The 15616-nt window shown below is 37.8% G+C and overlaps 1 protein-coding gene across 1 annotated transcript in view; it reads right to left on the bottom strand.

The window, feature by feature from the left end:
• Positions 1 to 12934: 12934 nt before the first annotated feature.
• Positions 12935 to 15616, bottom strand: part of LOC149138875 (protein EXECUTER 2, chloroplastic-like) — a 186420-nt gene continuing 183738 nt past the window's right edge. Inside the window, exons 7-12 of the mRNA XM_089449804.1 lie at positions 14225 to 14351; positions 13947 to 14122; positions 13738 to 13812; positions 13569 to 13649; positions 13373 to 13472; positions 12935 to 13219 (exon numbers count right to left, since the gene is read on the bottom strand). Of these exons, the coding sequence (XP_089305930.1) occupies positions 13383 to 13472; positions 13569 to 13649; positions 13738 to 13812; positions 13947 to 14122; positions 14225 to 14351 (549 nt within the window). The 3' untranslated portion in view covers positions 12935 to 13219; positions 13373 to 13382. The remainder of the gene's footprint in view (positions 13220 to 13372; positions 13473 to 13568; positions 13650 to 13737; positions 13813 to 13946; positions 14123 to 14224; positions 14352 to 15616) is intronic.

The raw sequence follows: 15616 nt of genomic DNA, 5'->3' as shown, positions 1-15616 counted from the left end.
CTACTTAAGCCTCAAAAATAAAATAATGTGCTAATAATCTAACATTTGGTGACAAGCCCACCAAACGAACTCACAAATGAAATAATAAGCCTCTTAAGAGGTCAAATGATGAGTAATACATGTCGTAGGGCCCTCCAAGTGGCCTAATGAGGTCCATAGGTGCCATAATTAAGAATCAGACTCTCAAAAGTGATGGACAAGGGGTTGGCCCCTTGCTCTCCAAACAATAAACCTGTGGTGCTCTCAGTGGGTGTGGGGGCACAATAATAACCTCATGGGACTCCAAATGAGTCGAAGATACATGTAGATCCTCTGCAAGGGCTCTGATGATGGTGTAGGTGATGCCACATCATCCTACAAGTCTTGGGTCAGCTGCCAAGTGTATGGTACATCTATGAGGTCGGCTGGGAAAAGGTGAACCAAGTGCATCTTCCTCGTCCAATAGGTGAATCTTGAGCAAACTCTTAGCATCCTCGGGGATCCATGGAGTGTTTTCTACTGATGTGGAGGCCCATAGCTTTCAACACACACCCTACATGTCTCAATGTAACCCACTGGAGGATTAAGACCTCATATAGGGAGACCAAACCCAAGGTCGAGACCATCTGCAATCCTGCATAAGATCCAGTGTGTCCCCTAGCCTTCCAGTACAACAAGTCATTAGAGAAATTGAGTAAATGAGCTTACCAACCATGGACCATGGGTGGGGACTTCATAATGGTCTACCCTTCCATAATGGGCTTCAGGATGTGCCAATGTCTCCTAAACTCCAAATGGGGTTAACCAAGTATCCTATTAGGTGGATTCTACTTCTAAAGGGGCTAATATGTTCAAGGTACATCCTTTAAAGGGTGGTGGTATGCGATAGATAGGTGAACGAAGTAGAATATGAGGGGCAGCCTTGGGCCACATGCTAGGGTGCAAGGGTAGCCAATAAAAGGGAATCCCACACTTGGGTTTATAATGTATAGGAGGGAGAAATTGTAGTACATGAGGTACCCCAACCTTGATATTTCCACCTCCCTTATATGCTTTTTGCCTTTTAATGATTTTTCTTTGATTAACTGCTCGGGGCTCAAAGGGTAAGAGCATGATATATGAGATATAACAGTGAATACCCTTTTTCAGCGTAGCGCAGTTCATTTCCCATTAGGGGTTGGGACAATCATGGGTTCCTATATGATGAAAGAGACTCATAGAACCTGTGGGAGCCAGGGTGATGGCCATGATGATGGGGTAGTGCTCATGTATTGGTTTTTGCCCATGTGTTAAATGTGTTTGTCCCAACCATCTTTTGCATTTTGTGGTACATTTTCTTATTGAATGCGGCAAAATATGTTTTTACTTTTCATTTTTAGCTGCATCAACCTTCGGGGCGTCATTCCAGGCCTAACCCAAGGTGTGAGCAAGGGGAATGAGTGAGCTAGCCCTATGTGGACCTAGTGGAGGAATGTGGACCTAGGTGGGAGAAATGATAAATGGGCTAATAATGAGTGGAAATGGGGTAATATATGCGGATAAGGGAGTGAAACTAGGCAACCAAAATCAGGGTTTCCCGTGAAATACCATCCCTGAACCCAAATGATCAGTAAAAGAGATCCGATGAGACTAGAATCCAAGATTAACATCTAAAAATGGTATAGGGGACAAGAGCACAAACCTAGCCCATTCTTTCCGCCGAATCCCCCCATTAATCCATGCCTAGAAGTGTCCATGATAAGCAAACTACAATACTCAATTACCAAATGACAAGGCATATATTTAGGTTCAAGAGGTCCACCTTCAAACGTACGATCATGGCAGATGGGTGAAGGACCACAATGTTGGCTCAGGTGGCGGAGAAATGGCACAATGAGCTAGTTGGTAGTTGCAAGGGGTTGTTTTCTACCGACTGAGGACCATCTTGGAAAAAAAAAATCATAACGATATCACCCACAAAATGGTGGATAACATGGCCCAAGAAAATTTGCACAATGTTGCAAGGACCAAGGTTTTAGGCTTCTCGTACGTGAGTGTGAACACTTGTGACACACAAACCTTATAACATAGGACTTGGGTTCTCAACTCAACAAGAACCGAAGCATGAATTTGAAGGCCAATGTAGGTGCTCACCCCAAGTGCCCCTTTCCCCTCCCATTTTAACTTGTGACACAAATCGTTGCTCACATCTTGACAACTCAAAGAAGAAAATTTACTTCACTCCTTCACTCTACAACTCTTGAAATCTCAATAGTAACGTGCATTCATGCAAATAAAGAAAATCAAAACTTTACATATGTTTTGAATTTGGATTATCAAAAATTATAATTTTTTTTCAAAACGTACATAGATTTTTATTTTCCGTTATTTGATATTTATGGATAGAACCGAGATATTTTATATTGATTTCTAAATTTTTAGTTTAAATAATATTATTATTTTATGAAACAAGTTACTTATTAATTTGAATTTTAAGATGAATTTATCAAATTAAAAAGATTAAATAAACTAGTCCTAAATTAAAATGCATTTTTAATTTAATAAAATTAAAGTAAATTAGTTATAAATTAATTTCTTGTACATTTTTTATTTCTTATGTCTTTATTTTATTTGAAATTTTTCAATGGATGTTTTATTACTCCATATGTGGTATAAGATATATGTAGTATGCTTTATGGTTACCAAAGTGGTTGCGTTTTAATTTTTAATTTTTATGTATTTTATTTTGGTGTATTCACAGTGGTTTGAATTTTATATGCAATGACACACTATAGCATACAAGGCTATAACTTATAGAAATAGAACCATCACAACATAGTGATGGGGAAACATCAAAATAGACCCAAAATCTCTTTTATCGCAGTTGAAGATTATTGGAAAAAATCATGGAGGTGGTTCATATAAATGGCAGTGCAATGAATGCCAAGATATTAAAAAAAAAATGCCTCATATACCAGAGTGGATGTCCATCTGCCTGGACAAACTAACACAGGGGTACAAGTATGCATCGAACCAAAAAATGCAAATGGAAAACTTGGCCAAGGTTTGAGTTCTGGAAAAATTAAATTATATGCATTTTTGCAATATGTTGATAAGAAGCTTGCTAAGGGAAAACACTTTGTGCAAAGCTCTACAGCTAGACCTCCATTGCCATCTAGGCGTGTTGCTACAACTAATAAAAGCCCCACTCTAGGCCCTCTTGAAGAAGTTTTCAATAACCAAGGTAGAGACACAGCTGATGAACATGTAGTTCATTGCATCTATGTAAATGGGTTAGCATTCAATTTGGTGTGTTCTCCTTATTGGCAACAAATGATTAAAGCGGTTGATGAAGCACCAAAAGGGTACAAGGGCCATGGATACGAAAATGTTCACACTACTTTGTTGGCATCAGAGAGACAATCTGTGGATAGACAACTACAATGAATCAATGATACATGGGTAGAAACAGGGGTGTCCATCATTTCTGATAGATGGAGAAACCAAAGAAATCGTCCATTAATTAATGTTATTGAAATATGTCTCCAAGGGACAAAGTTTTTGAAAGTTTTTGAAAGTTTTTTACTACAGTGGAATAGAGAAAGATGCATCTTTCATATCCATAATTCTTATTGATGCAATAAAAAGTGTGAAGCCACATAATGTTGTCCAAGTCATCACAGACAATGCACAAGTTTGTATAGCTTCAGGTTTGATTGTAAGCGTCCTTATGATCACATATTTTGGACTCCATGTGCAATACATTCAATGAACCTTATGCTTGCCAAAATTTGTGAAATTGAATGGATTAAGAAATATATGTAGTAGCAAAAAAATTTCAAATGTTCATAACCAATCATTCAATGTCTCAAGCCATATATCAAAGTTTTGCTAAGTTGGAACTACTAAAAGTACTTTTTTTTTAATCAATATTATTTGTATTGAAAATTCTTAATTTTAATTACAAATTTATATATGGTTTCTCATTTGAAATTTGACTTTTTGAAACTTTGTGTACATCTTCTTCCGGATTCATCTCGCATTAGGTTTGTAGTTGTGATCGACGTTTCGAACCATCAACGGTGGTTCATCATCAAGATGAGAAAGATTTTATGGAAGTCTGGTCTATCCTTCATATCAATAAATAGATGTTTGAGATGCACAGTTGACATTAACTTTAAGTAGTATTAATTTAAATTCAAATTTTATTGTTTATAATTTATTATGAATTTAATTATTTATTTTAACATATTTTAATTTATTAATTTATTTATATTAAATAATGTTTAATTATAAAAAATTCATATTAAATTATAATTAATTCAATCAGTCATAATTAGTTTTTTATTATTAAATATAAATGTAATTAATAAGTTGAAACTCTTGTTATTAACTTATAATTCATTTAATTTATTTTCAATTATACTTTTTTTATTATACCTAAATTTTAATTATACTTAAATTCTAATTATACTTAATTTAATAATTATACTTAAATTTTAATTATACTTGAATTCTAATTATACTTAATTTAATAATTAAATTCTAATTATACTTAAATTCTAATTATATCTAATTGAAACTTGTAAGTTGTTGAAACCCATTTTGCCTCCCAATTTTTGTCATAAAGAGGCTTGTGGAGGTGAGACAAGTCTTATAATCAATGGCCATTGACCCTCTTTAGGAATCATGGAAGGCTTCTGTCAGCGCTTGGAATTCACCTAGGCTGAGATAGACAAACTCTCAAGGCTACATCAAACCATTTCACCTCGTAGCTAGCCCTACGAAGTATGAGAAGGCTCTCTCGAGTCAGATTCGGTAGATCTTTCAATAGGATAAGTTGACCAATTAGGGATAAAGATTTTAGGCTAGTAAATTGATAAGGGAGGTTGATTTAAAGATTTTTGGGGTTTTTGGTGGCAATTGGAGGGAGTGCAATTCAGGGTGCGGGGATTGGGCTCAGTTTTTGCAGGGGGATCTTTGGGGCAAGGTAGGAGTGAGTGCTGATGCCTTAATCTGAGATGGATGATCAGGAATGATAGAGGAGGAGTTAAAGAGGGCAAACAACAACTTTGAATCCTCTTTAGACAGTGGAAAACATAGATATTGAACAAAATTAAAAGCTGAGCATGGCATGCATGAATTCAAACTTTATCACTTCATCTGTTCAATTAGCAGCAAAGAAAGAGATGGAACACATAAACACACTTACAATAACATGTAGAGAACACACCATCAACACAACAATCCACAAGAATCCACAATGATGTCTGCAAAACCCTGGCCTTCCTTTTCCTTAAATTGCAGTAATAGATGTACAATATACAATAATGCTTCTCCCACAAGAGTCCAACCATGAAAATGAGCAAGAGAAGGCATAATATAGACCATCTAACTCCTTTCCCCACCTCTAGGGGTCGAGCTCAGCTTCCTAGGAGCAGTTTGAACTAATTCTAAACTTAGCACTAGATAATAGGCAGTCAAAACAACTTGCCTCTAAAACTTAGCTAACTCATCCATGCATTAAATATTCACTATTTACATCAAGGAAGCTTCTAGAAGGGTTAAGAGAGATTAAATCTATCAATGTGCCATGAAAATTATCCATACATCCATCATTTACAAGTACAAATGATTAACCAAGGTAAAAATTGAGTTTTGCAGGCCGAAAAGTCAAAACTGGCAATTTTCAGCTCGAGTGGTCGCGCCCCCTGCTCGAGTGGTCGCGCCCCTTTGCAGCACTTTTTGAGTGGGTTCCAGTTGTCCAAATCAAGTGCAAGATGGCTCATTGGAAAGCTCTGTGTGTCTACTTTCCATCCCAAGTGGAATTTATGGATTTGGAGTTGATTTGACCCCTCAAAAGTCAATTCTCCCAAGGTCACTTTCTGCAACTCAACAAGTGGGCAGAAAGTCAAAATTTTGATGTATTTTGAGCTTTTGGAGGCCCAAATCTCAAAATCAAGTTGACCCCAAGTATAGGTAATTCTAGTTTTTGCATGCCCTTTCCAAAAATGTCAACTTTTTGTGATTCTGAGCAGTCCTCCCGAGTGGTCGCGCGGGGGGTGAGACCACTCCATAGGCAAAAACCTGTAAATTTCCAAAATGCTCCAAAACTCTCAAAATTTTTTGATTTTGCTGCTGGATGAAGGCTAATGAGTACCATGGTGAGTGAGGGATGCCTCAGCCAAGATACGGAGTGGGTTTGTCCTTTTCTTCTTCTTCTGGGCCTCTGACAGCGTCCTTCGGAGAATTTTCATTTTAGCCTTGCAAACATGCAATCTTGCCCAATAGTGTGTTTGCATGTTGCGTAGCAGCTCTTTGTCACGATTTGCCTTCTCCAACAATCTCTCCAAGTGTGCATTCACACGGATAAGCATGGACTCCCGGTCAGCAGGCAATGGGTCACCGAGTCTCCTACGGTTCAAAGTTCGATCATTGCGGATCCTCCATAGCTCATCAAGTTCTTTTTCTTCTTCTAATTGTTTGGTGCGTTGTTCTAGATAAGTGATGGTCCATTGAGCCATTTGGAGCTTTTGCTGCAACACGAGGTTCTCCTCCTCTCTCTGCCTGATAATCTCATAAAAATCTGAAGAAGGAGAGCGGGCATCACGACCAATGAAATCATCATGTGTATCACCAGCTCTCTCATCCTCAATCATGGGCTGCTTTCCCTCCCGTACTGCCTCTGCTGATGAAGAATGTGAGGCCCCTTCCACCTGCTGTGGAGAAAATACTCGTCGAGCTGCTGCAAATAAGGTCCTAGGACCTCTCTGATAGGTGACCCGAGGTGAAGAAGCCACATGTCTCGGAACAATAATCTCGGGCTGGTGTGATGGACCTCCCACCTCATGAATGACCTCTGGCTGTGGCTGTGGCTGTGGCTGTGTGAAGAACTCACGGGAGATAAAATCTGCCCAAGAAATGCCCTGCTGGCTCAGCTGATGGGAAACAATCAGCTGGATGAGACCATGATGACACAAGCTCCTGAGCTGCTGAGCTGGGGACTGCCTCTGAAACACGGACACCATCCTCTGAATATCCTGGAAGAAGTATACCGGGATGTTCATCATCCTCACTCGGGTAAAGTGCATCAACAGGCGAATGTGACAAGCAAAGACTCGTGAAAACCTTCCCTCACATGTGAAGTAATGCATGATAAGCCGCATGATCGGAGCATACTCCTCTCGGAGGAATCTGAAAGGAAAGTTCCCTGACAAGTTGTGTATGTATGTTGGCCTGACATATGGCTCAAAGTAAACAAAATCCAGCCACTTGCGCTTTGGCCACACCTCACCCACATTGGGTATCCCGGTAGCCAGTGAAATAGCCTCTGGAGAAAACACAAAATCCACCCCTGCAAGGGTGACCTGCCCGTCATGAAGGTGTAAAACAAATAACCGGGCCAGCTCCCTATGATGTTGAATATGTGCAAGCCTTTCGCAAAACTGATAGCATGACATGTACTGAAAGCCAGTCACTGCCAATGGGCAAGCCTGCAACTCTGCCAAGGATGTGGGCTCTTCTCTCTTGTGGTGACCACCCTTGCCACCCTTACGAGGCCTCCGCTGTGTCTCAACCTTCGTGGATGAAGATCGGTCATCACCTTGCTCATTAGTTTCAGTGGTTGACATGATGTTATTGAGCAAGGTGGAACAAATAAACCAAGATGACTGCTGCCCTGCCTGCAAAAATGCTGAGAAGTATGCTGTTTTCAAGGGGAAAAATCATGAGGGAAATGTTAGGGGAGGGAATTTACATAAGGAAAGGGAAAATATATATAAACAACAGGGAACTTTGAAGGAAATAATCATATAATGTCAAATATGTCATTCTATCTCTCATCATTTGCAAATAAATACTTTATTAGGGAAAATAGGTGTTATGATCACCAAGGGAAAGGACAATATAAATTTTCATCATGGAAGGAATGAGTGTATGATCATCAGGGTATGAGGTAGCATCAACCACAAGCAATTAACAGGCTGCTCCCTTTTTATTTTGTCTTTGAATGCCTTTCATGAGCATACTTTGTTTTTTCAACATTTAAAATGGCCATTGATGCTTAAATGGGAAACAGGGATCTTTATGACAGTTTGAAAGGGAAAAGGGATATTTTGTATCAAGGGTATTAGGGAGATGGAGGGAGAAAGGAAATTAGGATTTTGGGACTGGGGAACACATTAACAATCTCTGCCAACTATACTTTATAACAGCAGTTCCTTTAACAATGCTGGCAGCTTCATGAATGCTTTTTGTCATAGGTGAAATAAGGTTTCATTTACATGCTTTGACAAAGGGAAAGGGATTTCAATTGCATAGGAACTTTTAGGAAGAGATAGAGCAATTGAATTAGGGTTTTGGTGAAGGGAAGGGTAGAAAAACAGAGTTTTGGGATTAGGGAGATGTATCATGCCCTTGTGCAAACCCTAGCACAGCAAACTGTTCATTTTGACCACTAGTACATTGATAAACTTTGTCATGGACACTCCCACAGCTATCTAACCTCTGATATTTATACAGCAACATATCCTTTTTTGCTCATGTCTTTTACTAGGCTATGCATAATTACATTACTCTGTTTTTTTATGATATTCATGTGCATGCCTCTTGCCACCATATTTTTTCTTTTCAAAATGTTTCTTTTCATTTTTTGCTGTGTTTTTTACATATATATTTGTTGTATGACATAGTACTAGGGTTTGGGTAAGTTTGTATGGGAGAAATTAGGATTTGAATAGGGTTTTAGGGAGGGATTGGTTTTTTTTTTTTTTAGGAAAGTGAACTGGGGTTTAGCATTACTTGCAAATGAGATTGAATAAATTAACACTCTGACATTTATGCATAATGATGGGAAACCATGGAGGGAAATGAAGGAATAAAAAACCTTGAAGAACAAACAATAACCCTAGCATAATGCTTGCAAAACAAACAATCACTTAACCTATCTTTTCATTAATTTCTCATGATAAAAATGACCATAATCATCCATTGAATCCATGGCACAATCATTAACAATGCAAGGGAGGCCTACCTCAGAGAATTCACGAGCAATCACAAAAATTTTTGAAGTTTTGATGCGTTCTGGAGCAAGCTGGCCGAGTGGTCGCGCACCAGTCTCGAGTGGTCGCGCCCCCCTCGAGTGGTCGCGCCCGAGCAAATTAACACAGGGAAATGTTGCTGGAGTGGTCGCGCACCTCCCAGGTGGTCGCGCACCCTGGTGGAGTGGTCGCACACCCTCAAAAAGCCTGAAAACTGCTAAAACTTACCAAATTCGCCCTCTTGCCTCTCTCCTTGTGTTTTCTTGCCTTCAAATGCACAATGAGTCTCTTTTGAGAGGGAATTGGCCTTTGTATGCTCACATTTGAAAAAATTAACTAAAATTAACTTGAAAAACCCACTTTATAATGTTTTCACTTTTGCATTCTTTTTAACACTGTTTTTGAGTTGATTTTGTCCTGAAATTAGCTTTTTGAGGCGTTTGACTCCGTTCTTTTTGCAGGTTGACCATCTGATGGACTGTGGCGAATGAACCAGGGTTGTTGCCGGCACTTTTGAAAACTTTTGAAAATTTCTTTATTTTTACAAATTTCTCATGACCTTGAACTTAAAAACAGGGTTTTTAAATCCAAGGCATTAAATGACCTGTAGCTGATGAAAATAACAATGAAACATATGTACATACCTCCTTCTGGCTTGCTGGGTACTCACTGAACTTGAACTCATGACCTTGCAGTGATTTTGACTCAAAACCCTAGACCTAAGACCTGGGACCTCAAGACAAAAATAAAAACAAACATGACTCAATTTCATTGTGGTATGACCTGATCCAGCAAAGCCAAGAAGGGAACAAAGACCAGCCCTCCATTCAGTTTTATGGCATGCCTAGCGGAATGCAAAACTGACACTAATGAGACTCCTACCTATGCATATGCAAAGAGCTATTGATCACCGATGGAGGGCTCAAGACCGACACTAACAGCTTCCACTTCTGATAGAGGGAAAAAAATCAAGTCCATTATTCTTGATGATGCATGGTGGGCCAAGGTCCAATACCTTCTATGGTTTACTGAACCAATCTTGACCTTGATGAAGACATTTGACACAGATACACTTTGTTTTGGGAAAGTTTATCAAAACATTGATAGTATGTTGAAGAGGATAAGGGAAATTATCAAAGCAAGTGAAAATAACTCTTTTGAAACATTTTATTATGAAGTAAAGGACATAGTTACCGAAAGATGGAACGAAATGACCACCCCATTACACCTTTTGGCCTATGCATTACACCCCAAATATTATCATTCCAAAATTTTGTCGTTACTTAGTATAACATCGCCAAACAAGGATTATGAAGTGGAGTAAGGATACGAGACAACTTTGAGGAAAATTTATAGAGATGTGAGAGTTGCAATGGAAGTACGTCAAGAATTTGGAGGATCTGTACAATCTACTGGTATCTTTTTAGATCCAGTAGCTATGGATGATCGACAACATCTTAATTCTATTACTTGGTGGGGCTTCCATGGTGGGGATAGTATTCATCTCTCAACTCTAGCCACCAGGTTGTTATCACAAGTTGCTAATTCCTCATCAGCTGAGAGGAATTGGAGTACATATGGCTTCATCCATCCAGTGAAGTGAAATTGGTTGGGAGTGACAAAGGATGAAGATCTTGTGTATGTTCATTCCAATCTCCTTCTTCTATCACATGCTTAACCAGAGTATAAAAAAGGTTTGATCAAAATGTGAGATGTGGAGTCTGAGATCTCTGACTTGAACTTGAGAGTGAATGCCATGACTCACTTCAACTCACTGATGCAACTTCCTACATTTAAGGACCCTCATCATCTATTCATGATTTAGAGTTGCAATATGCAGAATAGAATTTAGATCCATTTGAGAATATGTAGTTAAACCTATTGCACATTATGATATTAGTAGAGTGATCATGGATGAGACACTCATTTTTGTACTTACTATTATCATTTATGATATTATCCTTTTTGTATGAGGGAGGATGCATCATTTCAGTGTTCATATTTATAAATATATCTAATGGTTTTAGTTCTAAATGTTGTGATTTATAAATAGATTTGATTTTTGAACTCTAAAAGTGTTTTTTAACATTTAAAAAATATTATTATATTTTATGTACTTGACGTATCCTTTCTATATATAGATCGTGGATTTTCAGAAATCTAGCAAATCCGTATCTGAATCCTAGTAACTTAGATTAACACCTAATTAATAAAAGATAATAACATATTGTATCATTTTCTGTATCATAAATATAAAACATGTAGCTACAAAAATAAGTAAGATAGTTTCCAATAGCAAAATCTCATAAAGAACATTAGCAAACTATACACTATAATTAAAGGCACACATGATGATATATATATATATATATATATATTCCAGTTTGCTTCTTTTAAGAGGAAAGAGTATGCATTTTTTGTTCTTCTGAAAAAGTGGAAATAGAAAAACATTTCATTTTAGAATGTGAGGCCTTCAAAGACAACAGGGAAAGTTATGTAGATATGCTGGCAGCTAGCTATTTAGCAAGGGGTTTGTCGAGAAGCTGGGAGCATTTATTTCGAAGCTTCACAGAAAAAGGGCTGAATACATCAAGCAAATGAAGAAACAATCTGTCCCATAGGCTATCTTTAGCCTTGTGGACATTAAAATAATTTCTTCTTCTTCTTCAAGGTTGTTACCTTGGAGTTTATCCGTTGAGTAATGTCAATGATAACCATCATAAGGCATCGGAGAATAGGTCCTATAGACAAAAGTTTGGTTTCAAAAAACTGATAAAAAGACGAGCATAATCACGACAGCATACTTTCAGATTTATACTACATTCTCTAAAATGTAACTTTTATTTATAAATGTGGACAGAAAGGGTAATGTTGATTTAAAACTTTCAAAATTCATGCTTGGCATGAAAAATTTCCCTCCATACTAACTTGAACAGCCTTTCAAATTGCATCACAAATTTGGAACGATAAAGTAGTTCTTGACCAAAAACACATATGGCGTTGGTGGAACAAAAGTCAACCAACTTTATCTAAAAAAAATATGTATTTCGTTTTATTACATACTCGAGGGAGGAATGGGTTGTTGGTCCCAGGCCAGCCCTCACGGAGCTTTCCCCTTTCTTCCCTTGTATTTCGGATGGAGGGTGGATTGACCACCAGTTGCATATGTTGCAAGAAACCCCAAAGGACCAATGAGATTTGATCCCAAGCCATCTATGGACTTGGCATAAAAGCAACGTATGGTGTTGGTGGAACAAAATTCAATCAGTTATATCCAAGTAAATAATCTCACCCTACCCTCACGCACTTGAGTAAACAATGGAAAAGCTGGTACACCTTCACAGAGCTCTCCCCCTTTATCTCCGGAATCTCTGGATGGATGGCAGATTGACTGTTAGATGCACAGGCTGCACTTCAGCAGACAATGGAAAAGCTGATACGCCTTCACAGAGCTCTCCCCCTTTATCTCAGGAATTTCTGGATGGATGGCAGATTGACTGTTAGACGCACATGCTGCTGGTAGCTCCAAAGAACCAATGAGATTTGATCCTGAAACCTCTATGGACTTAGCACAAGAGCATCTAACAATCAACCTAACCTTTGGGGATGACTTTTATAAAAATATGTTTGTAAATATTCTATCACAAATTATGCAAACTTGCATTGGTTACATCATAATGAAAAAGGTATTTCACGACAATGAACCACAAACAATGGAACCACTTATGCTGTCCTTGGTCCCATATTACCATTTCTGAAAACTTAAACAAGTTGATGATGGCCATTCTTACGAATCACCTGTAATTACAAATATCTTTGGCAATGTAAAGGGAAGCCTACATGGTGCATTTGACCCTTGAATTCAATGCCATATTATAGTAGTAAGAACAACATTATTTTTGAAGATGCAATCTCTGATAAATATAAACAGAATGGAATGACAAAACAATATCTACCATCCCATATAAGAGGCTATATATATCCAAAAAATACATGATATCACATACAGCACGTTGATCAACGTACATTTAGTTTACAAAATTGACATTCCAGCCTAAGAAACCTTTTTCTTGTTTTTGTGATTTCGCTTGCCCGCAAGCAACATGTCTACAATGTCCCTACAAAACTTTAAATGGATGTGGCATGTGTGAGAATCTGTAGGCCAGGTACAGTGGAAATACATATGCTCTTCATTTCCTTGCATCTTTCATGGCATTTCCTGTCTGGTCATGTGACAAACGTGTAAGACTGACAGATTCACACTCCCATTCAGAAGCTAAATTTAATATGAACAAGATACAAGTCTGCAAATGACCTGATTAGCTCAAAAAGAAGTCATGTAAAAATGTGATTTAAAGGACTAAAAATATACGTACATTCCCAATCTTATTGTGGAAGTCTTAATCGGTTGAATAATACAAGAATGGGTCGATCAGGAGCAGACAACATAAATGCAAGATGTGGACCACCAATACCCTGAATGCATCAAGCATTAGTCAATCTCGCCACTTCAAAGCCAATCATCCTTTCTTGCATTAAAAATTTGTGGTCTGAGCAACAGTATATATTCACCTTCCTATTGATCAGCAGTAGCTCCGCATCAGTCCAGAAGCCAGTGTGTGCACGTCTCTCTTGACCTCTATACCATGCCACCTAATAACATGCACAAACTAAATGTCAACTATATAGTAAAGTTATAAAAATAGAAAACCCCCTAATATCTGCAGACTCAAAATGGTACCACTCCAAGGTGCTCTGGAAAGATGTCTTGATGAGGCAGCTGGTTCTCTTTGCCAATTTTTGCACGGAAAGTAACCTGAGCTAAACATCTGAGTATTAGATAACTGTAGTGAATGTCAGTTATAGGACTGAATTACAGCTCAAATTCTAAATTATGCTAAAACAGCAGAACAATTTTCAATGCTACATTATTTGGGCAAAGCACTACACCTGCCCTGCAGGTACAATCAGGTCACCAGTTAGCGTCACAGCTTCAACATACTCAAAAAATTCCAGCTTCAAGTCCTTACTTGGACATGCTTCATTATCATTGTGCCATTGACCAAACCTACGCCTTAGCTGAATTACTTCCGAAGTGTAAGGACCAAAAGTACCAGTATATAATCCTACATATTCATCGTGGAAAATCTCTCTTAAGCAACATACCATGTTGTGCACTACATTAGAACTGTATAGGATAAATTTAGCCTAGTGCTCAATCAAAATACCATTCAGTGGATCAGAACTTGCTGCATCTATGTTGATGCGATGAAATACAGTGCTCTTAGCTAGACCACGTCTTTTCTGCGCCTCACCAACTGCAAGCGTAATTATTTCTCCAAAATCATCTAATGCCTGCAAGATTCTAATTTCAGCAAATTTCTGCCACATATCACATAGAGAGATTTACAATACACAATAACTATTCCATAACTTGCTAAAGCCTAAAGTTAATGTCGAATGCAAGTACCAAATAATTCACAAACTGGAAATTTTCCACTATGAAACTCAGATATTTGGCATCCCTTTGACATATGGAAATTGATTAAGATAATCCAATGGAACGAATACCTTGAAGACATTAAAGTGATGTTTTAATTGCAAGCACCTGACATGTTCCATCTTATACAAGAAAATTCTTCAAAGCATGTAAATTTATAAATTTGCCATTGCAAATTCAGCATCTCGTATAGAAATTATTTAATACCAGTATCAAGAAAGCTTTTTGAATTTCATTTTCGGAAGTAAATATAAGCATCTAGACATAACTGACAGAAAGAAATTTCCTCATTCTACATAGTACAAATATCATTTCACTATTTACAATATCTTGTCACTCATGTCCCTCCCAACAAGTAATAAAAAACAGAGTGTTTCAGCAATAGTATTTGCACTGGCAGATACGATAACAAATCATCACATAATAGCAGGAACCTCAAGGTCTATAACTACGGTACCTTATTTTCCATTTTCTAAGTGCATAAAAGACATTGGCAACAAAGTCTATGCTTTCATAAAAAAACCTTTTCAAGTAGAACCCACTTTCTGATACCATACTCAAAATTCTTATATCATTAGATTAAAGAAACAGGCATATTAGTTTAGATGATATTATCCAAGGCTGACAAAACCAGGAACCCTAAGCCAAGAATCATTGTTCTGCATTTCCCTGTTTCCAAAGCATTGTTGAAATGCCAACTGGGCAACTTCCAAGAACACACATCTTTTATTTTCTTCTAAACATGTCCAATCCATCCATTGGCATATTAGGTTGTTTGCCCAGCATTTCATCTCACAACCTCCCTCAATCTTGCAATACCCATCTAGAATTAGTCAGCTGAGCCCCAAAAGTTATGAATTGTTGCTTGAGTTAATTAACAATGTATCTTTCAAACAAATAACATTTGAAAATTTTAGTTAATACTATAGGAATGATGCATTAAAATGAATTCATAGCAGGTAGAAATATGTCAATTCAGTTGCACCTTCTGTAAGCTGCTGAAATAAAGGATCTAGGGTTGGCCATCCAGCTCTTAAAGATATTGTTAAGGAAGAACCTCAAAAGTTGCTTACTGCAAGATTCATCTACCCCACATTTGATAGTGAATGATTTTCCCTAT

Source organism: Pinus tabuliformis, chromosome X, assembly GCF_031772625.1.
Source record: "Pinus tabuliformis cultivar Carrire ecotype Pingquan chromosome X, CPIR1, whole genome shotgun sequence".
Lineage (NCBI taxonomy): Eukaryota > Viridiplantae > Streptophyta > Pinopsida > Pinales > Pinaceae > Pinus > Pinus tabuliformis.
This window is presented reverse-complemented; position numbering and strand designations above follow the sequence as displayed.